The 24022-nt window shown below is 50.5% G+C and overlaps 1 protein-coding gene across 1 annotated transcript in view; it reads left to right on the top strand.

Annotated features, from left to right (window-relative positions):
• Positions 1-19386, top strand: part of B3GNT7 (UDP-GlcNAc:betaGal beta-1,3-N-acetylglucosaminyltransferase 7) — a 32487-nt gene extending 13101 nt beyond the window's left edge. The window contains exon 2 of the mRNA XM_065411439.1: positions 18192-19386. Within this exon, the coding sequence (XP_065267511.1) occupies positions 18192-19386 (1195 nt within the window). The remainder of the gene's footprint in view (positions 1-18191) is intronic.
• Positions 19387-24022: the final 4636 nt, after the last annotated feature.

Genomic DNA, 24022 nt, shown 5'->3' with positions numbered 1-24022 from the left:
AGCACATGTGGCTTTTTATCGACCTTGATGACGGTGCACAATTAGCTTGTGGAACTCACTGCCACTGGAGGTCACTGAGTTGAGTGGGGCTCAAATTGAGTTAAACGTTCATATGGACAGCGAGGACACCCCCAGTTACATTAGATGGAATGAAAAATGTGTAAGGAGTCCTGACCGTTCTCGGAGAAAAGGCGACAGGACTTGCTAGGCCACTGGTCTGATTCGGCCCGGCAGTTATTTATGTGCAGGTTTGTAACACGTTGCATTCACCCACAAAATGTGGTTACAGGCCACACCAGTCCAAGCCCTTTCCCCGTATTACAATGAGACTTCTGCTAAATCTAAGTGTGGTATTAAAGTGATAATCCAGAGTTTGCTCTGAAGCAGGGAGAGAGAACAGGTCTGGCTCAAATAACAACACCCTGTAACATTCCTCCCGGTCTCCCCTCTGCACCAAGCTGCCAGAAGTGTATGTTCCCCTAGGGCCCCGTGACCCATCTAGAACCTCCCCATGACCAGGTGGGTCAGGACCCACGTTTGGGAAACGTTGTTCTCAAGGGACAGGGCTTTCAAACCAGCCTTAAATTGAATCCACACAGCAATCTCCCTCCTGCTAATGAGGTGCAGTGGGATTGCCGGACATTGGGAGAGACGTGGGTAATGTTTCTGCTTTGCTGTGTGGAAGTTCGGAACCCAAAGGTTGCTCTAAAGGGGACATTTGGGTAACGTCCCAGCAGCGGCCTTTCTCCTGGAAACAAAATGAAGGAATGAACAGCAAAAGCCCCTGCCTTCGAATAGTGTGAAAAGTTATGCCACAAAACTAGGGTGACCAGATGTCCTGTTTTTAAAGGGACAGTCCCGTTTTTTGGGAGTTTTTCTTATATAGGCGCCTATTACCCCCCACCCCCTGTCCTGTTTTTTCAGTTGCTATCTGGTAACCCTACACAAAACCACATGTGCAACAACCCAAAATCCCCAAACAAGACACTCCATTGCACATGGGTCTCTCCCTGGGGAGATTTCAGAGTAGCAGCCGTGTTAGTCTGTATCCTCAAAAATAACAGGAGTACTTGTGGCACCTTAGAGACTAACAAATTTATTAGAGCATAAGCTTTCGTGGGCTACAACCCACTTCTTCGGATGCATCCGAAGAAGTGGGTTGTAGCCCACGAAAGCTTATCCGAAGAAGTGGGTTGTAGCCCACGAAAGCTTATGCTCTAATAAATTTGTTAGTCTCTAAGGTGCCACAAGTACTCCTGTTATCCCTGGGGAGAGGATGAGGGAGCACACGGGACAGCTGGTAGTCACGTGACTGGATTAGACACCTAACTTCCATGGATTTCAGGTAAGCACCGATATAGAACAGAGTATGTTATTAGACACACTTTCTAGTCAACCACCTCTCTAGCCCCTTCTCTCCACCATCTCTCTTTGTCTCTCTGTCACACACTCTCTCTCTCACTTGAATTCAATGAGTCTTTTTTTGGCCAGGCAAGCTTGAATGGAAATCGTGAAGGTGTAGAAAAGAAACCCCCCCAGATCTTTTGTGTAGAGGTCGGTAACATCTGCACTCTCAGGCATAGGTGCTGGATCTAGGGGTGCTGCTGCACCCCCTGGCTTGAAGTGGTTTCCATTAGATACAGGCTTTACAGTTTGGTTCAATATGGCTCTCAGCACCCCCACTATATACATTGTTCCAGCACCCCTGTTCTCAGGGCTTGTCTGTACTTACAGCTCCGCTGTAGCACTTATTGAAGATGTCGTCTACGCTGACGGGAGAGCTTCTCCGGTGGTACTCCACCTCCCTGAGAGGCAGTAGCTACGTCCATGGCAGAAGCCCTCCCGTCACCATCGCGCTGACTACACCGGGGGTTAAGAGTGGCTTTTCCACACCCCGAGTGACATAGTTATACCTACATACATTTGTAGTGTAGATCAGGACTCAGACGCTCACATGTACGCACACAGCGTTCCAGGCAAATTACCTTTCTCTGATCACTGCCGTTGTTTTATAGTTACTTAGGGGCTTGCTTTGTTAGACCATTACGTATGAACTTGGAAATGAAACCCGAGTCAGTTTCTTGGTCACATATTTGCTTATTGCACAGTAAAACTTTGCCAAAGCTTGGATTTCAGTTCAGCTCTGAGGCATTGTTTCCTGGTGTGAGGTTAGAGAGAGATCAGATTAGATATACACACACAGGGAGAGAATGCACATAATAGCTATGGCTATGCTAGTGTAAAGTTAGTCTCACGATTGGTTTTGCTTCATTGGGTGATGGCAACCATAGAAACACTAGTGTAGATAAGGCAACTGTATAGGTGACAGTCAGACCGATTCAGTGGTTAAACCCCACCCTGGGAGGAAAATACAATAGAACTTTTCCCTTACAGATAATAACAGAAGAACACAGGAGCTGCAATATTGGATCAGACCATGGTCCATCTAGCCCAGTATCCTGTCTCTGACAGTGGCCCATACCACAGCTTCAAGAGGGACTGTACAGAACAGGGCAGTTTTGGAGTGATCCATCACGGTCTTCCACTCCTGGCTTGTTTGTACTCAGTCTAATTGCATCAGGTGACCCCAGGGTTTTGTATTGTGTGAAAGGGTAAATAACACTTCACTATTCACTATTTTCACACCGTTCGTGCTTTTATAGACCTCTATCATATCCCCCCTGAGTCATCTCTTTTCTAAGCTGAACGGGCCCAGTCTTTTAAAACTTTCCTCATATGGAAGCTGTTCCAGACTCCTAGTCAATTTGGTTGCCTTTTTCTGTACCTTTTCCAGTTCTAATATATCTTTTTTTGAGATGGGATGACCAGAACTGCATGCAGTATTCAAGGTGTTGGCTGTACCATGAATTTATATAGTGGCATTATGATATTTTCTGTCTTATTTTCTATCCCTTTCCTAACAGTTTCTAACGTTTAGCCTTTTTGACCACAGCTGTGGATTGAGCAGAAATGTTCAGAGACCTCTCCACGGTGATTCCAAAAATCTCTTTTGTGGGTGGTAATAGCTAATTTAGACCCCAGCATTGTGTATGTATAGCTGGGATTTTTTCCCCCAAGGTGCGTTACTTTGCACTTCTCAGCATTGAATTTCATCTGCCGTTTTGTTACCCAGTCACCCAGGTTTGTGAGATTTCGCTGTAACTCAAGATAGGTTATCGCTAAAGAGAGGCTCAAGCCACAAAATGTGGATCCAGATCCCGGCTGAGATTTCAGACATCCCCCCAAATTCATGTGTGTTTGGCAGTAGGATTTTGGCTTGGGGCCCGTTCTAGTGATATAACAACGTTGGATTGTTAACTGTATTGAAGTACATCTCTCTGCTATAGGTGGGGAAGTTATTTAAGATGCCACCACCTTAGACCGTGTTTCCGATGGTGAAAAGATATGGTCGGTTTGACAGCATGTTAGTCATTCCCAGTCTGAATCTATTTCTGATACAGTCGCCGTGTCAGGAAACTGGACACACCGGGAAGATTTTAAGTCTATGCATGATACATTTTAGGATCCATGGACAATGCCACCATCACTCAGGCCTGGAAGCTGGGCGTTATCGTTGACTCAGACCTCTTCCCTAGAACTTTGCATCCAGGCGGTGTCTAAGGCTAGGTCTACACTACCCGCCTGAATCGGCGGGTAGAAATCGACCTCTCGGGGATCGATTTGTCGCGTCCCGAATCGACGCTCTTACTCCACCAGCGAAGGTGGGAGTAAGCGCCGTCGACAGGAAGCCGCAGAGGTCGATTTTGCCACCGTCCATACAGCGGGGTAAGTCGGCTGCGATACGTCGAATTCAGCTACGCTATTCGTGTAGCTGAATTTGTGTATCTTAAATCGACCCCCCCCTGTAGTGAAGACGTAGCCTCAATCTGGCCCTTTCTTTCTGCACAACGTCTCTAAGGGCTGGTCTACACTAGAAAGTCACTCCAGGGGTGTGGAAAATCCACCCCCTCCCAGAGATGTAGTTAAGCCCACCTAAGCCCCAGTGTAGACAGCGCTAGGTTGCTGGAAGAATTATTCGGGCGGTTGTTCTGATGGGAGCGCCTCCCAGGAAGTGATCCACTTGGGGACGATGGGCCCCAGCCGTAAGTCTCCTGGCACCCAGCGGGCGTCTGCGGCCAGGAAAGCAAAAGGGCAGGACGGCCTGGTGTGGGGAGCTCGTTCCCAGCGACTGAGCGATAACCACCAATGAATCCTGGCCCATCGCCCTTTGACATGGCGCTGCCCAGGCTTTCGCTGGGACAGGGGGCAGAGCCCGTTGGCGGCCTTGGCCCCGGGGCAGCAGTCCTGCCAGCCCAGCAGCTGAAGAGTTAAAATACCTGCAGCCCAGGCTCCACCTCAGTGAGTTGAGGGGAGGAAAGAGGCAGCTACTGAGCAGGAGGCCAGTGAGCATAGAGGCCTCTGTGTGCAAGCGGCAGGCAGGGAGGAGGGCCAAGCCAAGCCAAGCCAGCCTGCCCTGTGAGCTCCCACAGCAGTGTAGCCCCAGGACGAGGAAGGAGGGAGCCTCTCAGGAGAGCAGCCGGTTCCAGCAGCACCGCTAGCTCAGCCCCCGCGCCCAGCATGTTCCAGTGGTGAGTGCGCCTGGGCTTTCTGCTGATCTCCCACGGGGCTGGGAGGGAGATGGGGGGCAGATCCGCGCCCCCCACTTTTCTCTCTGCTGCAGAGAACTGGCTGCTCAGCTGGGCCGATCTGGGCTCTGCCTCCCCGTGCCCCCGGAGCGGCTCGGGGCGAAGCGCTTGGAGAGGCGCGTTCCGCCGGGGGTGAGCTCCGGGTACCGAGTTCGGGGGTGCCCCTCGGGGGGGGGTTCCTGCGCCCCCCCCCCGCAGGTACAGCGGGGAGCGCGGCCATGCCATGAGTGGCTGCAAAGGGGGCTGGGTGAAAATGGGGAGCCAGGCTGGGGGACTCGGCATGCGCGGCTCGCCTGTCCGATTCCCCCGGGGCTCGCGTGCTTCTCCCTCGCCTCCATCCCCAGCGCGGCGCGGCTCGGCCCCAGAGCAAAGCCCCCCAAGGGACCTGGCGGAGCCGCTGGTGCTGCTCCCTCTTCGGGACCAAAGCTGGGCTCGGGTTGGGGGGTGTTTGGCTGATCGGTGCCCCTGTGTCCCCCCCGCATCCTAGCAGCCGCCCAAAGGCGCCGTGGAGTTTCCCCGCGGGCTGGCGCTCGGGGCAAGGTAAAGGCATGGGGGGGGGGCAGTGTCCAAACCCAGCCAGCCCCCACCTGGCTTCCAGCGGCGCCTCAGCAACCAGCGCTCAAGCGATCCGTACCCCTCTGGAGAGAGTTGGGGGGGGGCACATCTCCCCCTCCCCCCAGATCAGCACAGCGCTCGGTTGCTGAGATTTTATTTTTTTTCTCCTTCGTTGCAAACTGTACCGGCATTCATGTGGGACCGGGGCGCGGCTCTTCAATGCAGGACACTGCTGCCCATTAGAGGAGTTGGGGGTGGGGGGGGATGGGATCAACCCGCCCCGCAACAGTGGCAATTAATTGGTTATTCCAGAGCTCCGTCCGTGGAGCCGGGGAGGTGCCGGTGCGGGGGCCCCACTAGGACTTGGTTTTCCTGACTTTTTTTTTTCAGCGTCAAATCTCTCTCCCTTCATTTAACCCATGTCAGCAGAGAGCCCTGGAGTACTTGTGGCACCTTAGAGACTAACAAATTTATTAGAGCATAAGCTTTCGTGGGCTACAGCCCACTTCTTCGGATACATATAGAGTGAAACATATATTGAGGAGATATATATACACACATACAGAGAGCATGAACAGGTGGGAGTTGTCTTACCAACTCTGAGAGGCCAATTAAGTAAGAGAAAAAAACGTTTGAAGTGATAATCAAGATAGCTCAGTACAGACAGTTTGATAAGAAGTGTGAGAATACTTACAAGGGGAGATAGATTCAATGGATCTCCTCTTGTAAGTATCCTCACACTTATCAAACTGTCTGTACTGAGCTATCTTGATTATCACTTCAAAAGTTTTTTTTTCCTCTTACTTAATTGGCCTCTCAGAGTTGGTAAGACAACTCCCACCTATTCATGCTCTCTGTATGTGTGTATATATATCTCCTCAATATATGTTTCACTCTATATGCATCCGAAGAAGTGGGTTGTAGCCCACGAAAGCTTATGCTGTAATAAATTTGTTAGTCTCTAAGGAGCCACAAGTACTCCTGTTATTTTACGGATACAGACTAACACGGCTGCTACTCTGAAAAGAGAGCCCTGGGTTACCACTAACCGGCTAGCCATCACGGGGCCTGTCGGCAAGTCATTGCCCCTCCTGGCTTCCGCGGAGAGGAAAGGGCATGAAATACCCTCACCTGCCGGGCCAGGAGCCAATGGGACTCGAACTTCTAGTCTGGAACCCTTGGGTTCTAGATCTGATCCTATGAGCTCCCCAGTCCCCAGGTGTGATTGGCTGGGAGATCCTTGTGTTCTCCAGGGCAGAGCCCGCTTGATAAGTGAATCTAAACGAGGAATTAAAAAAGAGAGAGATTCCAGTCCAGTCAAAGGGGGGTTTCATGGCAATGGAAAGCCTGCCTGTCTCCCCAGAGACTTTATTTTTATGGATGGACTCTCTGCGGGGGAGGAGAGGGAGAGTTTCCATTCCATACAGGGCCAGCATCCATAATGGGAACTATTTATTCTTAATTAGGTAATTAGACTGATAAAGGCTCGGACTAGATGCCGAGGTGGCATGACTCACCCAAAGGTGTGTCCTACAAGCTGGTGTGACCTACAAGCTGGGGGAGACCAAAGAAGAGGCAAGTGAGAGCTGAGTTTGGCCAATGTAAAGCACCCCTTCCTGGGGAAGAGTTTGATCTCAGGTGGGTTTCCTACTGGTGTGGCTCCATTGACTTCAGCGAAGCTACTCCTGAATTACTGGGGTGTGAGTGAGATCAGAATCCGGCGTCAGGTAGCAGCTTTTCCTGCTCTCCCTCTCCCTCCCTCAGTGTGTGAGTTTCGCCTGCACAAAAACAACCCGGAGTCCGGTGGCATCTTAAAGACTAACAGATTTATTTGGGCATAAGCTTTCGTGGCTAAAAAACTCACTTCTTCAGATGCATGGAGTATAAATTACAGAGAGAGGCATAAATATATATTGGCACATGGAGAAAGGAGTTACCTTACAAGTGGAGAACCAATGTTGAAGGCCAATTTAGTCAGGGTGGATGTGGTCCACTGCCAATAATTGATGTGGAGGTGTCGATACTAAGGGAAGGGAAATTGCTTTTGTAGTGAGCCAGCCACTCCCAGTCCCTATTCAAGCCCCAATTGATGGTGTTAAATTTGCAAATGAATTGTAGCTCAGCAGTTTCTCTTTGAAGTCTGTTTTTTAAGTTGTTTTGTTGAAGGATGGTTACTTTTAAATCTGTTATTGAGTGTCCAGGAAGATTGAAGTGTTCTCCTACTGGCTTTTGTATGTTACCATTCCTGATGTCTGATTTGTGTCCATTTATCCTTTTACATAGAGACTGTCCGGTTTGACCAATGTACATGGCAGAGGGGCATTGCTGGCACATGATGGCATATATCACATTAGTAAATGTGCAAGTGAATGAGCCTCTGATGGTGTGGCTGGTGTGGTTGGGTCCTATGATGGTGTCACTAGAGTAGATTTGGGGACAGAGAAGGCAATGGGGTTTGTTGCAGGGGTTGGTTCTTGGGTTAGTGTTTGTGTGGTGTGTAGTTGCTGGTGAGTATTTGCTTCAGGTTGGGGGGTTGTCTGTAACTGAGGATTGGCCTGCCTCTCAAGGCTTGTGAGAGTGGGGGATCATTTTCCAGGATAGGCTGTAGATCATTGATAATGCGCTGGAGAGGTTTTAGCTGGAGGCTGTACGTGATGGACAGTGGTGTTCTGTTATTTTCCTTGTTGGGCCTGTCCTGTAGTAGGTGATTTCTGGGTATCCGTCTCGCTCTGTCAATCTGTTTCCTCACTTCCCCAGGTGGGTATTGTAGTTTTAAGAATGCTTGATAGAGATCTTGTAGGTGTTTGTCTCTGTCTGAGGGATTGGAGCAAATGCGGTTGTATCTTAAGGCTTGGCTGTAGACAATGGATCGTGTGATGTGTCCTGGATGGAAGCTGGAGGCATGTAGGTAAGTACAGCGGTCAGTAGGTTTCTGGTATAGGGTGGTGTTTATGTGACCATCACTTATTTGCACTGAAGTGTCCAGGAAGTGGATCTCTTGTATGGACTGGTCCAGGCTGAGGTTGATGGTGGGGTGGAAATTGTTGAAATCCAGGTGGAATTCTTCAAGAGCCTCCTTCCCGTGGGTCCAGATGATGAAGATGTCATCAATGTAGCGTAAGTGGAGGAGGGGCGTTGGGGATGAAAGCTGAGGAAGCGTTGTTCTAAGTCAGCCATAAAAATGTTGGCATACTATGGGGCCATGCGGGTACCCATAGCAGTGCCACTGACTTGAAGGTATAGGTTGTCCCCAAATCTGAAATGGTTGTGGGTGAGGACAAAGTCACAAAGTTCAGCCACCAGATGTGCCGTGGCTACATCAGGGATACTGTTCCTGACAGCTTATAGTTCATCCTCGTGTGGAATATTGGTGTAAAGAGCTTCTACATCCATGGTGGCCAGGATGGTGTTTTCAGAAAGATCACCAATGCATTGTAGTTTCCTCAGGAAGTCAGTGGTGTCTCGAAGATAGCGATGATTGCCGGTAGCATAGGGTCTGAGGAGAGAGTCCAAATAAGCAGATAATCCTGCTGTAAGAGTGCCAATGCCTGAGATGATGGGGCGTCCAGGGTTTCCAGGTTTATGGATCTTGGGTAGCAGATAGAATACCCCTGGTTGGGACTTTAGAGGTGTGTCTGTGTAAATTTGTTCCCGTGCTGTAGCAGGGAGTTTCTTGAGTAGATGGTGTAGTTTCTTTTGGTACTCCTCAGTGGGATTGGAGGATAGTGGCCTGTAGAATGTGGTGTTGGAGAGTTATTTGGCAGCCTGCAGTTCATAATCCGACCTGTTCATGATGACTGCAGCACCTCCTTTGTCAGCCCTTTTGATTATAATGTCAGAGTTGTTTCTGAGGCTGTGGATAGCGTTGCATTCTATACAGCTGAACGCCCCACCATTTCAGGCCCAATCCTCGCTTACAGACAGCCCCCCAACCTGAAGCAAATACTTACCATCAACTACACATCACACCACAGAAACACTAACCCAGGAACCAATCCCCAACAAACCACGTTGCCTTCTCTGCCCCCATATCTACTCTAGGGACACCATCATATGACCCAGCCACACCATCAGAGGCTCATTCACTTGCATATCTACTAATGTGATACATGCCATCATGTGCCAGCAATGCCCCTCTGCCATGTACATTGGCCAAACCGGACAGTCTCTACATAAAAAGATAAATGGACACAAATCAGACATCAGGAATGGTAACATACAAAAGCCAGTAAGAGAACACTTCAATCTTCCTGGACACTCAATAACAGATTTAAAAGTAGCCATCCTGCAACAAAACAACTTCAAAAACAGACTTCAAAGAGAAACTGCTGAGCTACAATTCATTTACAAACAACACCATCAATTGGGGCTTGAATAGGGACTGGGATTGGCTTGCTCACTACAAAAACAATTTCCACACCCTTGGTATTGACACCACCTCATCAATTATTGGGAGTGGACCACATCCACCCTGTCTAAATTGGTCTTCAAAATTGGTTCTCCACTTGTAAGATAACACCCTTTTCCATGTGCCAATATATATTTATGCCTCTCTCTGTAATTTTCACTCCATGCATCTGAAGAAGTGGGTTTTTTTACCCACAAAAGCTTATGCCCAAATAAATCTGTTAGTCTTTAAGGTGCCACCGGACTCCTCGTTGTTTTTGTGGATACAGACTAACACGGCTACCCCCTGATACTTGTCGCCTGCGCAGATTCTCGTAGTTTGTGGGCCAGCTTCCAAAAGGACGTAGAGGACACATCAATGAGCAGGGGAGAGTTTAAGGGAGTGCACTTCGGTGTTATTTGCGACCAGCAGAAGTTAACACGGAGACTATTGTTTCCTTTACGTGCCCGTCCCTCCCCATAAAAGCAGATGGTAGAAAATTCTGGGTGATCTCTGCAGGGAAAGGACTGTGGCATGAACATCCCGGGTTCAGGAATGTTCAAAACCAAGGTTTGCTTCAGGCCTAGCTCCAATCTCTAGTGATTATTTCTACCCTGCGGTGAGGTGGGTGGAAGGAGCTCCCAGTCTAGGGGCCTAATGCTGCACTCCCTGCTCAGTCTAATGCCCATTGAGTTCACTGAGAGTTTTGCCTGGCTAAGGCCTGCAGGATTGGATCCTTGGTCTGGACAGACTGGTGTGGATACACTCACAGCAGTTCATACCAGCTGAGGATCTGCCCCCAGTCAGTCTGTTTTGCCTCTCACCTAGGGAAGTTTCACACTTGTAACTCCTTTGGCTCTAACAATGAGGAGTCCTTGAGGCACCTTAGAGACTAACAAATTTATTTGGGCATAAGCTTTCGTGGGCTACAGCCCACTTCTTCAGATGCCTGGAGTGGAAAATACAGTAGACAGGTATAAATATACAGCACATGAAAAGATGGGAGTTGCCTTACTAAGTGGGGGGTCAGTGCTAACGAGGCCAATTCAATCAAGGTGGATGTGGCCCATTCCCAACAGTTGACAAGAAGGGGTGAATTTCAACAGAGGGAAAATTACTTTTACTAGTGACCCAGCCACTCCCAGTCTTTATTCAGAGGTAGATAAATATTCCAATACCATCACAGTTCATACAGTCTCAGATAAATGTATACATATAAAATATCACATACAATATCTATCCACCTTCCCATAACTGTTTATTTCCATACTCTTAGCTGTAACCAGAGCTACTGCGAGGTTTTTTACATTATTAATAGATAGAACGAAGTTATAGATACTTATAAATGACCAGCTTTGGGGTTTTCATTAGTTAAAAAACAATTTGATTGTAAATCTTCAGGTTTTGCATACAGTTAAGTGCCATTTAATTAAAAAAAAAAAAAACATAAAGAAGAATTATTTACAAAATCTGGCATTATCGTTTGATATAGTGACAGGTCCCTTATAAAATCTGTCTGGCCTGACAAGCATTTCATAAAGTTTATTGTGGGTAGGAGGAAGCACAAGAAAACTGGGAACTCTGCAGATCATACCTAACGTGCAGAGGAAGATGGAGCGTCGTCCAATTTCTATTGGGCAAAGAGAGTCAAGGGACATTATAGAAAGCATGATCTCTGCACTGAGCGATGGGAATCCAGAGGCCTTATAGAGCATCTAATCTCTGCAGTAACCCTATATAATTTATAAAAACAAAGACATTCTCACAGCAAAAATGTTAACGAAGTTCAGGTTATTCCCATGGAGTGTCACAGCCAGTGTTGCCACCTCTCGTGATTTTATCCCATAGCGATATTGGATGTTTTACTGAAAGCCCCAGCTCCTGGAGATAAGTGATGACACGTGAATTGCAGCTTTAATTTAAAAAGTACATTTCTAGCTCATGGCTGTGGAGAAAAGCTTGGAACTGGGACCTGAAAAGGTACCCAAAATTGATTTTTTAAAAAGCTCATGATTTTTAAGCCAATCTTGCGATTTTGAGAGGCCTGATATGTGATTTTTGTATGCAGTGTGTTGAAGCCATGTTGGTCCCAAGATATCAGAAAGACAAGCTGGGAGAAGTAAGATCTTTTATTGGACCAACTTGTGTTGGTGAGAGACACAAGCTTTCGAGCCACACAGGCTATCTACACACACTACAGCCTACATCAGTACAAGTTATGTCACTCAGGGGTGTGAATAAGCCACCCCTCTGAGTGACATAAGTTACACTGACCTAAGCGCCAGTGTGGACTGTGCTATGTCCGGCCAACAGAGCTACTGCCGCTGTTCACTCACAGGTGTTGGGGGTGTTTTTGTTTTTTACCATTTTCCTGTGTGAGTTGATTCGAGAGCGTGGTGATTTGTCTGGTTTCACTCGCATACTTGTTATTGGAGGATTGAGTGCACTGGATGAGGTACATCACATGTTGTGATAGGCACGTGTAGGACCCATGGATCTAGACAGGTGTGTTCTGGGGGAGTATTCATCATTGCAGCAGTGGAGATAGGTCTGCAGGCTTTGCATCTGTTATTCTGGCAGGGTCTGGTGCCACTTTGAGTTAGTGTGTCCTGGTCTGTGGGGAACTAGCTACTACTGAGCTTGGAGAGACTGGGGGGTTGCTTGAAGGGCAGAATTGGGGGTTCAGGGAAGATTTCTTTCAGAATAGGATCCCCATCAAGTATGGGTTGTAGTTGTTTGATGATACCCCGTATCGATTCCAGTGCGGGGTGGCAGATCTTGCAATCTTTGAACACTTTGGGGGTAGCGATACTGAATTTCCCTCAACCAGCCAATAATTACATACAAAATAGGCCCTACCCAGGAACAGGCCCCTCCTTTGACCAATTACTTTGAAATTTTCCAGAAGAATTCTCACGTACCGTGAAATAATCACGGCAATGCTTTTCCTGCTTTATACGGGCCACGAATCAGACACTGCTGTGGTTAGTACGTTCGAAATCCCATAGCTACCGCTTATGAGATAGCTTGCTTGTGATCGTAACTCCAGAGCTACTACTGAGTAGTCAAAGCATTTCCTTATTGCTGCCGTTTTCCCCCCTGCAACTTTAAGGAAATGCCCTCACTGGCGATCCTGCAACAAAATCCATTGTGAAAATCAAAGAGCGCAGTGGAACCCCGGAAAACTTTGTCTCCCAAACCACAGGCTGCTACTGCTTGAGCTAACGAAGCCCCCTTGTTCCAGGTTACAGCCTAGCCGGATACCTAGGTTTTCCCTATGCTGCAGCCAGCCACCAGACGGCAAACTGCTGGGTTTGCGAAGGCCACACAGGCCGCTGGGTGGCTCTTCTCTGTTTGTAACATGATAACTTTTGAACGGCGCACCTGATCCATTCCAAAATGTCAGGGAATGTTCTAGGCATCCCAGGCCAGAATCCTATTGATTTTGGGGGGAAATCAGAAAAAAATGAAAGGGGAAAAACGTGAAACACGTGAGCCCCCTGCCATCTGATTAGCACAGCCATAGAGAGGTGGGGCACAAACACGCCTGCTGTGGAGAAGAGAATGGGGGATCTTGGCATGGGGGGAGGCGGAATGAAGGGCACACAAAAGCGTGTCTGTGTGGATTTTGGAGGGTGCTGGTATAGGGGAGGATGGAATGGGGGGCACACAGGGGAGGGGAGAGTTGTCCCTGACAAAGAGGGGGCTGGGAGGGTGGTACAGAGGCAGATTGTGGGGTGCAGGACGCAAGGAGCCCCATGTCTGTGCAGTGAACTTGGCCTACACCAGCTACCAAGTGTGCGACCCGCTAGTAACCGCTTTCAGTTAGATACAATGGCTAATAGTTTGGGCTATAATGATGTTCTTCAAACATGGGTGGCGCGTGAGTTTCCAAGGAGATTTTAACGATGTGTCAAATTGGCAGGGAGTCGCAACCAGCTTCAGAGCTAGTGGGACCCCAAGGGCCTAGAACCAAACCAGTATTTCCAGCCCGGGGCCCGTTTTTAAAACGATCTGTTACCTGGAATGAATTTGATCAATTTTCTTCAAACGTGGCAGCAATGTTCGCCTTCGCCTTCAGCAGTAACCTGCCTAGTCTCAGCTCAAACAAACCAATTCTGCCAAGCCGAGTTCCGGGGGTGAGGGATAAAAGTCAGGCATTGAGGGTTGTCATGCCATAATGCAAGAGCGATGGAGAAACAGATTGGGATATTGTGGGCCTCAAGCAGAACCTTTGTAGCATTCCAGAAATGCAATATTGCATTAGCGCAGAGAGAGGCAAGAACCCTGAAAGCAAGGACGAGCAGGGCAGGGATTTGAAGGAGTGGGGAGCAGTGATGTCAGGTTGACAAGCCAGGAAGAGACCTGGTCTTGGATAGAGCCCCATGGGACCCCCACAGAAGGTGGGAAAGGGTCTGCCAAAAGAGCGTCTGGTGCAGTGACCAGAGGCAGAGGAGGGAGGAGGACCGCAGAGGATGGTATTTGAAAGACCAAGAGAAGAACCGATGTCGAGGAGGAGGATGTGATTGGCAGAGAGGGGACGAGGACGGAGGATGGCCGAGGCTGCTGGAGACCAAGTGAGAACAGTCTCAGTGGGGTGGAGAGGATGGAAGCTGGACTTAGGGAGGGGAGGTCCAGGCTGATGCTGGATGAGAGGGCCGTGAGGCAGCAGCTGTAGATGGTGTGTTAGATGAACTTAGTGATGAGAAACGTGGGTGGCGGGTGGAGCCCCCCTTTGGGGAGCCTAGCCCCCAATTTCACCCCTTTCACCCCTTCCGCCTGCCCCCCAGCAGCCAGAGCCCCGAGACTCCCTCTCCTCTCACCCCCCCCCCCCCGCAGCCACAAGTCCCCCACCTGGAGAAGCCCCGAGCGCCCCCCTTTCCCCCCGGCCAGAGGAGCCCCGGGCTGGCTGAAGCCCCGCGACACCTCCCTCCCTCACACACACCTGCCCGGAGGAGCCCCGGGCTGGCTGAAGCCCCAACCCCACCCCTCCCCCGCAACCACCTTGCCCAGAGGAGCCCCAGGTCAGCCACAGCCGCAGCCTCCCCTCTCCTCGCTAGACCCAAGCTAGCCTGGGAAAGCGTCTCTTCGAAGACGCTTTTGATATGCCCCATGCAGGTTCCGGAGTGGCTGAGCAGGCGGTATTTGCTACTCAGCTTCCTGGGTTCCTCAGTAATCTCCTTGGAGTCGAGGGAGCTTACTGAGGAACCCAGGAAGCTGAATAGCACATACTGCCTCCTCAGCCGCCCCAGAACATGCATGGGGCATAATAAAGCAAAATCTTTGCCCCCAAGCCCCATAACCCGTGGGGTCTGGCGGCTGCAGCAGCCTCCCCTGGCCTATTATACCCGTCACCCATGATGAGAAGGGAGATGGGGCAGCAACTGGGAGGCCGGGGGGAGGTGGGGAGGTCAGCTTTTGGAGGGACATGGAGGAGGTGAGCAGGAGGCGGCCAAGGAGGGGGAGGGAAAAGGGGAGAGATGGAGAGCAGGGGAGAAACCTCGGTGTGGGAAGAGGGAAGGTGTTAGAGGGGGTGGAATGGGGTGAGGGGTAGCACAGCGGATCTCACTGATCTTCTCTTGGGAAGAATTAGCCTGCATTGGGTGGAGGGGGGGAAATGCGGGCTACAGAACGGGAGCTCGTGTGACCCGGACGGGGCTCTGGGCAAGGTTACCGGCCGTATAGGATGCACCGTCTCTGGGAAACGCTTTCCAGAGCAGCAGCTGCTCCCCAGGGGATCCCACCAGCACAGCACGCTGCCTGTGCGTCAAGCTCGATGAAATCAACCGCCCCGATGCCACATCCATTCCCTGCCCCCATCCACCAGACGAGCCTGCGCCACTGCCAGCTCTGCTCGGCCTCTCACAAACTGCCTTGTTTTTGGAGAAGGTGATGGGGTCCTGCTGGGCAAACAGGTCATTGGCTGGGGGAGAAGCCCTGATATGCATGGGACTGTGGGGCCGGAGGAAATTGGAGAAGATGTGAGAGCAGGAACAGCAGGGCCGGAGCTGGGGTTTGGGAGCTACGGAGCAATGCAAATAACCGCAGTTGGGTCCTGTTCTCAGCACAGACAACATAAGAATGGCCATATTGGGTCAGACCAAAGGTCCATCCAGCCCAGTATCCTGTCTACCGACAGTGGCCAATGCCAGGTGCCCCAGAGGGAGTGAACCTAACAGGTAATGATTAAGTGCTCTCTCTCCTGCCACCCTCTGACAGACAGAGGCGAGGGACACCATTCCTTACCCATCCTGACTAATAGCCATTAATGGACTTAACCTCCATGAATTTATCTAGTTCTCTTTTAAACCCTGTGATAGTCCTAGCCTTCACAACCTCCTCAGGTAAGGAGTTCCACAGGTTGACTGTGCGCTGTGTGAAGAAGAACTTCCTTTTATTTGTTTTAAACCTGCTGCCCATTAATTTCATTTCGTGGCCCCTCATTCTTATATTATGGGAACAAGTAAATAACTTTTCCTTATTCACTTTCTCCACACACTCATGATTTTATATACCTCTATCATAGCCTGCCTTAGTCTCCTCTTTTCCAAGCTGAAAAGTCCTAGCCTCTTTAATATCTCCACATATGGGACCCGTTCCAAACCCCTAATCATTTTAGTTGTCCTTTTCTGAACTTTTTCTAATGCCAGTATATCTTTTTTGAGATGAGGAGACTACATCTGTACGCAGTATTCAAGCTATGGGCGTACCATGGATTTATATAAGGGCAATAAGATATTCTCTGTCTTATTCTCTATCCCTTTTTTAATGATTCCTAACATCCTGTTTGTTTTTTGACTGCCGCTGCACACTGCGTTGACGTCTTCAGAGAACTATCCACGATGACTCCAAGATCTCTTTCCTGATTAGTTGTAGCTAAATTAGTCCCCATCATATTGTATGTATAGTTGGGGTTGGCGGCGCTTAGGTCTTTCCCCCGAGGGAGTGGGAGGAGCGGGGACACAGTGCGCTCAGGGGAGGAGGCGGAGAAGAGGCAGGGCAGGGGTGGGAACTTGGGGAAGGGGGTGGAATGGGGGCGGGGCGAGGGCGGTGCAGGGGCGGGAAGAGGCGGGGAGGCAGGCGAGCATCCACCAGGCAGAGGGGAAGTCGGCGCCATAGGGGCGAGTGGTGGGCGAGCGAGTGTGGGGGGTGAAGAGCCAGCGGTAGGCCTGGGGATGAGGAAGGGCGCGGTGGGGGGGCCCTGAGCGGGGAGGGGGCGGGACCTGGAAGGAGTGGGGGCGGAGCCTGGAAGGAGTGGGGGCGGACTATGGGCAGGGCTGATGGCACCCCAATGTGTCCCGATATTTTACTGTTGTGATCTGGTCACCCTAGTTGCTATGTCAGGGATAAATTACAAGGAGCATGTGAAGGCGGGAGGGGTTTAACATGCAGTGTTTTGAGAGTGCAAATGTTGAAGACTGAGAAAAATTTGCCCCAAAAGTTTGAAAAGAAATGTTGGTGAGAGCCATTCAAATAATGACCTAGAGCATCTTCCTACCCTCCATATGAATGTGAAAGTAAATCATATGTACCTAGACCTGGGCATAAAACCCACATTTTTCCCATGAAAAATGTTGGTTCACGTTTTTAGGTTGAAAGGTTCCCCTTCTTTCCCCAAAGGGAGTTCAGAACTGTTTCAAAACGGATATTTTTGTTCAAATCGCCATCTTAAAATGAAATTACAATTTTCATTTCATTTCAACTTAAAATTATAGGGGTGAGGGCAAAATATGGAGGCGAGGGTGGGGTTGGTTCCTTTTCCCCCTTCAGTTTAAAAAAGATCTAAACAACATTTTAAGTGGAAATGGAATCCGATCTTTCAAATTGACAGTTCGACATAAAATATCGTTCTGATTTGCTTCCCCCCCCCACCCCAAAAAACCAAAAATGTGAAACAAAATGACATTTTAAGGCACTTGGAAGTGAACATTGATTTTAATATTTATGGTGGAAAAATAGAAAATTTTCACTAGAACTGACTGCAAAAAAATTCAGTTTTGATGAAACCCTATATTTCAGCAAGAAAACTTTCTGCCCTCACTGTTTTAATGATTGTCGTTTTGTGTCTGATATTTACATGGTGAGAATTTGTAAACCGGCTAAAACTTCTTAAATGAATAGACAAAAAACTTCAATTGGCTTTACACGTACCCTGGAGTGGGGCTGCCTTTCCTCCCTCTCCCTTAACCTATCCTAGATAAGTTCATGGAGGATAGGTCCATCAATGGCTATTAGCCAGGATGGGCAGGATGGTGTCCCTAGCCTCTGTTTGCCAGAAGCTGGGAATGGGCGACAGGGGATGGATCACTTGATGATTACCTGTTCTGTTCATTCCCTCTGGGGTACTCGGCATTGCCCACTGTCGGAAGACAGGATACTGGGCTAGATGGACTATTGGCCTGACCCAGTATGTCCATTCTTATGGTCTCTCTACTTGTCACGCTCAGTTTCCTTCTCTTATGTAATAACCATTGTCTGGCATTTGCATTGCAGTGTCTCTCTGATCATAAGAATAAAAGATTCTCGCACAGAGTGGGCTGACCCCTGAGATTCTACCCTTGCTGACTGCATCTTTGCCTTAACCATACATCTTGTCTCTTTAGGAAGAAGACAATCTACAAAAGTGTCTGCCTGTCCTTTGTGCTGGTGATCATGGTGACGGTGCTGCAGAGGGGGATGACTCCTAGCCATTTCATGCAGGGCCAGCAGCAGAAAGAATTGCACCAAGAGCCCGTGAAAGCTCAGAAGAGAGATGGCATCTTCTCCAAGACCGGAAACTTCTGGAAGAGCAAGAAGGAGAAGACCCACCTGGAGGCGGAGGGAGTCACCGAGAACCAGGTGAAATCCTGGGACGTCACCACTATCAATTGCACGGCCAACCAGAACATCAGCAAGTTGGACTGGTTCAAGGGGCTGGAACCCAACTTTCGGCAGTTCCTGCTTTACCGGCACTGTAGGTACTTCCCCATGCTGATCAACCACCCGGAGAAGTGCAGGGGTGACATTTACCTGCTGATTGTGGTCAAGTCCATCATCACGCAGCACGACCGGCGGGAGGCCATCCGAAGGACCTGGGGCCAGGAGAAAGAGGTGGATGGGAAAAAGATCAAGACTCTCTTTCTGCTGGGCACGGCCTCCAAAGAAGAAGAGAGGGCCAACTACCAGAAGCTGCTGGATTATGAGAACCACATCTATGGGGATATCCTACAATGGGATTTCCTGGACAGTTTCTTCAACCTCACCCTCAAGGAGGTCCATTTCCTAAAGTGGCTCAACATCTACTGCGACAGCGTTCGCTTCATCTTCAAGGGGGATGACGACGTCTTCGTCAGCCCCAACAACATCCTGGAGTTCCTGGACAACAAGAAGGAAGAAGACCTGTTTGTGGGGGATGTCCTGTACAAGGCCAGGCCGATCCGGAGGAAAGAGAACAAGTACTACATCCCCAGCGCCCTCTACAACAAGAACAACTACCCCCCCTACGCGGGTGGTGGAGGTTTCCTCATGGATGGGCCCCTGGCCATAAAGCTCCACAAGGCCTCGGAGACCTTGGAGCTGTACCCCATCGATGACGTCTTCCTGGGGATGTGCCTGGAGGTCCTCAAGGTGGCGCCAGTCAGACACGAGGGCTTCAAGACCTTCGGCATTGTGAAGAACAAGAACAGCAAGATGAACAAGGAGCCGTGTTTCTACAGGAGCATGATGGTGGTTCATAAACTGTTGCCCCTGGAGCTGCTCCAGATGTGGAACCTGGTCCACAGTAACTTAACCTGCTCCAGAAAGCTCAACGTCCTTTAGCGTGTGGCTTCCCTGAGGATCTGTGGCAGGAAGGGCTGGAGCATCTAGAACCTTGTCCTGGGGGGCGAGGGGAAAGAATCTAGAACCAGATGAAGGCAACAAACTATTCTGGGACTACTCCAGAGCCTTCCCTTCCGGCGACGAGAAGAGAGAGACTATGGTCGGGGGGAGGGAAGGTTTCTAATGGGGTATTTTTGTACTGTACTGCGTTTTTTATCCCCAACTGGGTTGGGGGGTCGCTGAAAAAGAAAAAGGAGGATGAGAGAAAAGAAAAAGAGAGAGAGAACAGGGATCATCTTGGGGAAAACTTCTGGGTGCTACATTTCAGGAAAGATGTGGATAACTCGGGGAAAGCCCAGAGAAGATTTGGAGATTTTTAAGAGCAGGTTAGACAAACACCTGTGAGGGATGGTCTAGATAATACTTAGTCCTGCCCTGAGTGCAGGGGATTGGAATAGATGACCTCTCGAGGTCTCTTCCTGTCCTACGACCCTGACTGACTGGCACATGCCCTGCTCCGCAGTGTCCCTGTGTCATTCTCTCCTCCTCTTGCCTGGGAGCCCCTGAACAGAGGAATGCGCCTGGTGTGAATTCCTCAGGGATTTCTCTCTCCTAGGGGGAAGGGGAGGAGGGATTGCAAATTTCAAAACAAGCACACAGTGAATCTCAATTCGGTCTGGCCAGTGCAGCCTCCCCAGAGCAGTCACACGCTGCCCCAGATCAATAGGCTGTAGCACCCCCATTCTAATGGCTTCATTTGCCTATGGCTCATCAACCGCCTTGGACAAGTACCCTTCTAATGCCAGTGCCTGCTGGTCACTCCGTTGTCTCTCCAGCCAAAGGCGGCACGGCCTGGAGTCATCTACCAGCGATTCTCTCCCCTCCCCCTATGGTTTGCCAATTTTGGTTGGCTGTATTCCTGAAGGTTTCATCACCTCACATAATCTTCAATTCCTGGAGACTCCAGGACCATCCTGGCCCCAGCCCTGGGAGACACGACCCTCCCCCCAGCTGGTCGTGGTGCCACCCACGAGCTTTGTGGTGCTAGTTCCACAGGATTTTCATTTCCCTCCCTGTGCCAGCGACTGTGGCCCAGAGACTTCTCTGGGACACTGCCAGCTAGCTGCCTGACAATGGCACCGCTCCGGGGAAAACTCTGTAGCCAGGGGCGGGAGGCCATTTCGTGGCTGGGTCGGGCCTAGCAGCAGCCGTGTCACCACAGCAACGGGTGCTAGGCTTCTCTCCCACCTGAGCAGAGGGCAGGCTGGAATCAGGGCTGGAGGTCTACAGCCCCCACCCCTGGCCCTCAGTGGAGAGAGGGAATGGGACATTCTGTTCTAGTTAGAAGTCAACATTGGGGTTAACCCCAGTGCCAGGAAAACCTGCCTTGAAAGGTCCACCGGTAACACACCAGCAGGCAGCATGGCCCCAGAAAAAGCAACATCCATGGTGCAGGAATACACACGACCATGCACTCTCACCCGTTACCCCTGGAAAAACACAGCTGCATACCTGCAGACGCGGGTGCACAGACATGTCCATGCACAGCCCCACGGTGAGATGCATCTCTACACACATGCGCAGGCCCGGTTCACAGGCGTGCACATGCCCAGCCACACAGTCATGTGCACACCGGCGTGTTCATGCACATACATGGGCCAGAGCAAAGCCGACGGAGTGAGCACAGCACGTTGCTGCATAGACACAACGGTACATACGGTGGTGTGCACCGAGACACGGGTGGGCGCACACACAGCCACCCCTCTCTCCCTGGTGCCAGCCATTGAAAGGAAAGCACTCCTACTACCTCAACGGTCCCCCTGTGCAGCACCTTTTGAATGTGTCCTGGAAACGTGTCTGTTTCATTCTCGCCAAGGCTGTGCATTCCCCACATTAGAAAACAAACAAGAAAGGGGGAAAGCCAGCCAAAAACGCCAACCTCATGCCAGGTCTCGCCACTTACCCTTGGCCTGTGCCCACCTTCTGATCAAACGCCTTGCACATTTGGAAGCGGGGGGACAGCACGTGGGAAATCCAGCGCTGTTGAGTTCAGAACCAGGTGGCCAGGCAGACAGTCTGCTAGGGTTCAGGTCCGGAAAAATTTGTGTTTTACTTAGTTACTGTGAACTTTTATTTAAGGTGGTTTTTTTTGGTGGCAGGGGAGGGTGGAAAAAGAAAGGGGCTGGAAATGGACAACCCCCCCCCCTCTCCCCCAACAAAACCGTGCAAGTTCCACTCCCACACCGTCCCCGTCCCGTGTGCAAACATACTGCGTGTCTGACGGGAACTGCAGTGTCGCTCCCACCCTCTCTGCTTCTCCCTGCAGAATCCAGAGGCCTCCTTTTCTGAACGAACGTACACAGGGGCACTCTCACTATACGTGTCTGGGTAATGTATGTCGGGGGTCCAGTAACTCTGTATGTCTATTTATAGGGTATACCGTAGACAGCGATATAGCACATGCATGTGTAAGGAGAGTATTGACTGAGTACGTGAACATCTCAAGGCTGCTTTTTGCCGTGGTGGGAGCTGTACAGACAAATATGGTAGGTTTGAGGACTTTTAGTTTCTAAATAAAGATTTTTTTAAAACATCACCTCGAGTAATTCCTAGCAGCTGGGGCTGCCGTGGGATCAGCAGTGGATCATGGATGTGTCTCAATGGAAAGATCATTTTGCCTAGCGTTGACCTTAGACTTGGTGGCCTGAAGATTTGATCTATGACCTCTGATTTGACCTATGATCTTGGCATCACAGTGTTTTGGCTCAGCCCCAGATAGCCCCGCTCCCTGATGGTTGCCTCTCTCCAGCCTGTGCTGTAGCTATTCAGGGACGCAGCAGCTAGTATCTACGCCACAACGGCCACCTGAAGCAGGGGTTCTCAAACTTCATTGTGCCACGACCCCATTCTGACAACAGTTCCTATATGACACCCCCCCTACCCCCAGGGAGGGGACGGTGGAGCCCGATCCCTGCCGCCCCCGGGTGGGGGGAGCTCGGACTTCAGCCCCGAGTCCCAGCAAGTCTAATGCTGGCCTCGGTGACCTGGGTTGTGACCCACTTGGGGGTCCCAACCCATAGTTTGAGAACCTCGGCTCACACTCTGCACCTCTCACTGTTGATTTCTAGAGCGAGAGACTGGCCCAGGCCAGAGGGCCCTGAACCACACACGGGCTAGTGCACAAGCTGCTAGGCTGGGATTCGGGGCAGGGGGACCATGGAGTACACACACCATCACTGGGAGCAGCTTTCTGGCTGCCACACTAGCGCCACCTAGTGGTGCCAGGCTTGTCCCTTGAGCAGGGCAAAGTGCTGGGAAAGGGGCATTGGGCCTGTGCATTTTGTGCTCTCTCTCCCTGGCACTTACCAAGCCCCATGTTACCAACACAGCCCCAGCCATGTGACCAGCATGTGGTCTTATCTCCTGCTGGCCCCCCAGCTGTGTGCTGGTGCAGCCATTTGCTGTGGGGCGTGGCGGGGGAAGGGGGGTAGCATTTCTCTGAATTCTTTCCCGCTGCCAGGGGCAATGCTCTTTGGATGCCTTAGGTCAACAGCCCGAGATTGTAGCTGTCTGACCGCTTGGGGCTTTTTGCTAGCTCGCCTGGCCTGAGACACAGCAAGGCACCTGCCCTAGCGCCTATGAATTTCTCAACTCCTGCATGGGTCAGCAGCTGGGTCAGTTTCCTTGGCCCCATCATGGTTTGTCAAGGCAGCCGCCCCTTCATGTCCGGTGGGTGATCACAGAACAGGCCACTTCCCCAGAGGCAAGTGCAACCAAATTGCTGGACTGTTTGGCTCATGGCGTAATAGTTTAATGATGCTCATGGTGGTAGGGCTTGGTGCATTGCCCCATACACACATTCCCCACCACTCGAGTTACCGCCCCTGCTGTTCGGCCCTCGCTAGACCCCTGAACTGTGTTCCACGCTGCCAGGCAGGCATGTGCATTACACAGCGTTCCTCGTGCAGCCAGACAGCCGCTTGCGCGGCTGCGCGGGTGAACTCGCCCTCCTTTCTGAGATTGTACAAGGGCTTTGCACCTCCGCTGTTTATGTAAAGCCCTTGTGAAAACAAGCGCAATGGAACTGACTGGCTGAGGCGGCACCTGGGTGTCAGGATGCCTGGCTGCTCTTCCTATCTTTGCCACTGCTTTAAGTGGGTGACCTTGGTCAAGTCACTTCCCTGCACTGTGCCTCAGTTTGCTCAGTTGGAAAAAGGACCTCCTGATACTGACCCTCCTCCCAGCGTCAGTGTGCATTGTAGAGCAGGCCTCTCATTGATTAAGATTTAAAAAGGGATAGTTGCATTATATGGCTACCAAGCAGGAACCCAACAGCAGCAATTAGATCCTTAGGGATGTGGAGGAGGGGCATTCCTGCGGGATTGCCCCTAAACTGAGCTCAAGCCACGATCATGTTGGGTACGAGCTGAGTGGCACGAGCAGGACATTTTTCTCACCCACGGAGCGGGAAAGGGAAAGAGGGCACCAGGGCCATAGCTAGGGAGTGGGTTGGGGCTAAGGGGCGTTATGGAGAGGACAGAGAGTGGCACATTTCAGAGAGCTGGCGAAGGCACCAAAGACAGAGGAATTGTGACTGACGGAAATGTAGGGGAGCAAAGACGCCATGATGCTGAGC

Source organism: Emys orbicularis, chromosome 9, assembly GCF_028017835.1.
Source record: "Emys orbicularis isolate rEmyOrb1 chromosome 9, rEmyOrb1.hap1, whole genome shotgun sequence".
NCBI classification, from domain to species: domain Eukaryota; kingdom Metazoa; phylum Chordata; order Testudines; family Emydidae; genus Emys; species Emys orbicularis.
This window is presented reverse-complemented; position numbering and strand designations above follow the sequence as displayed.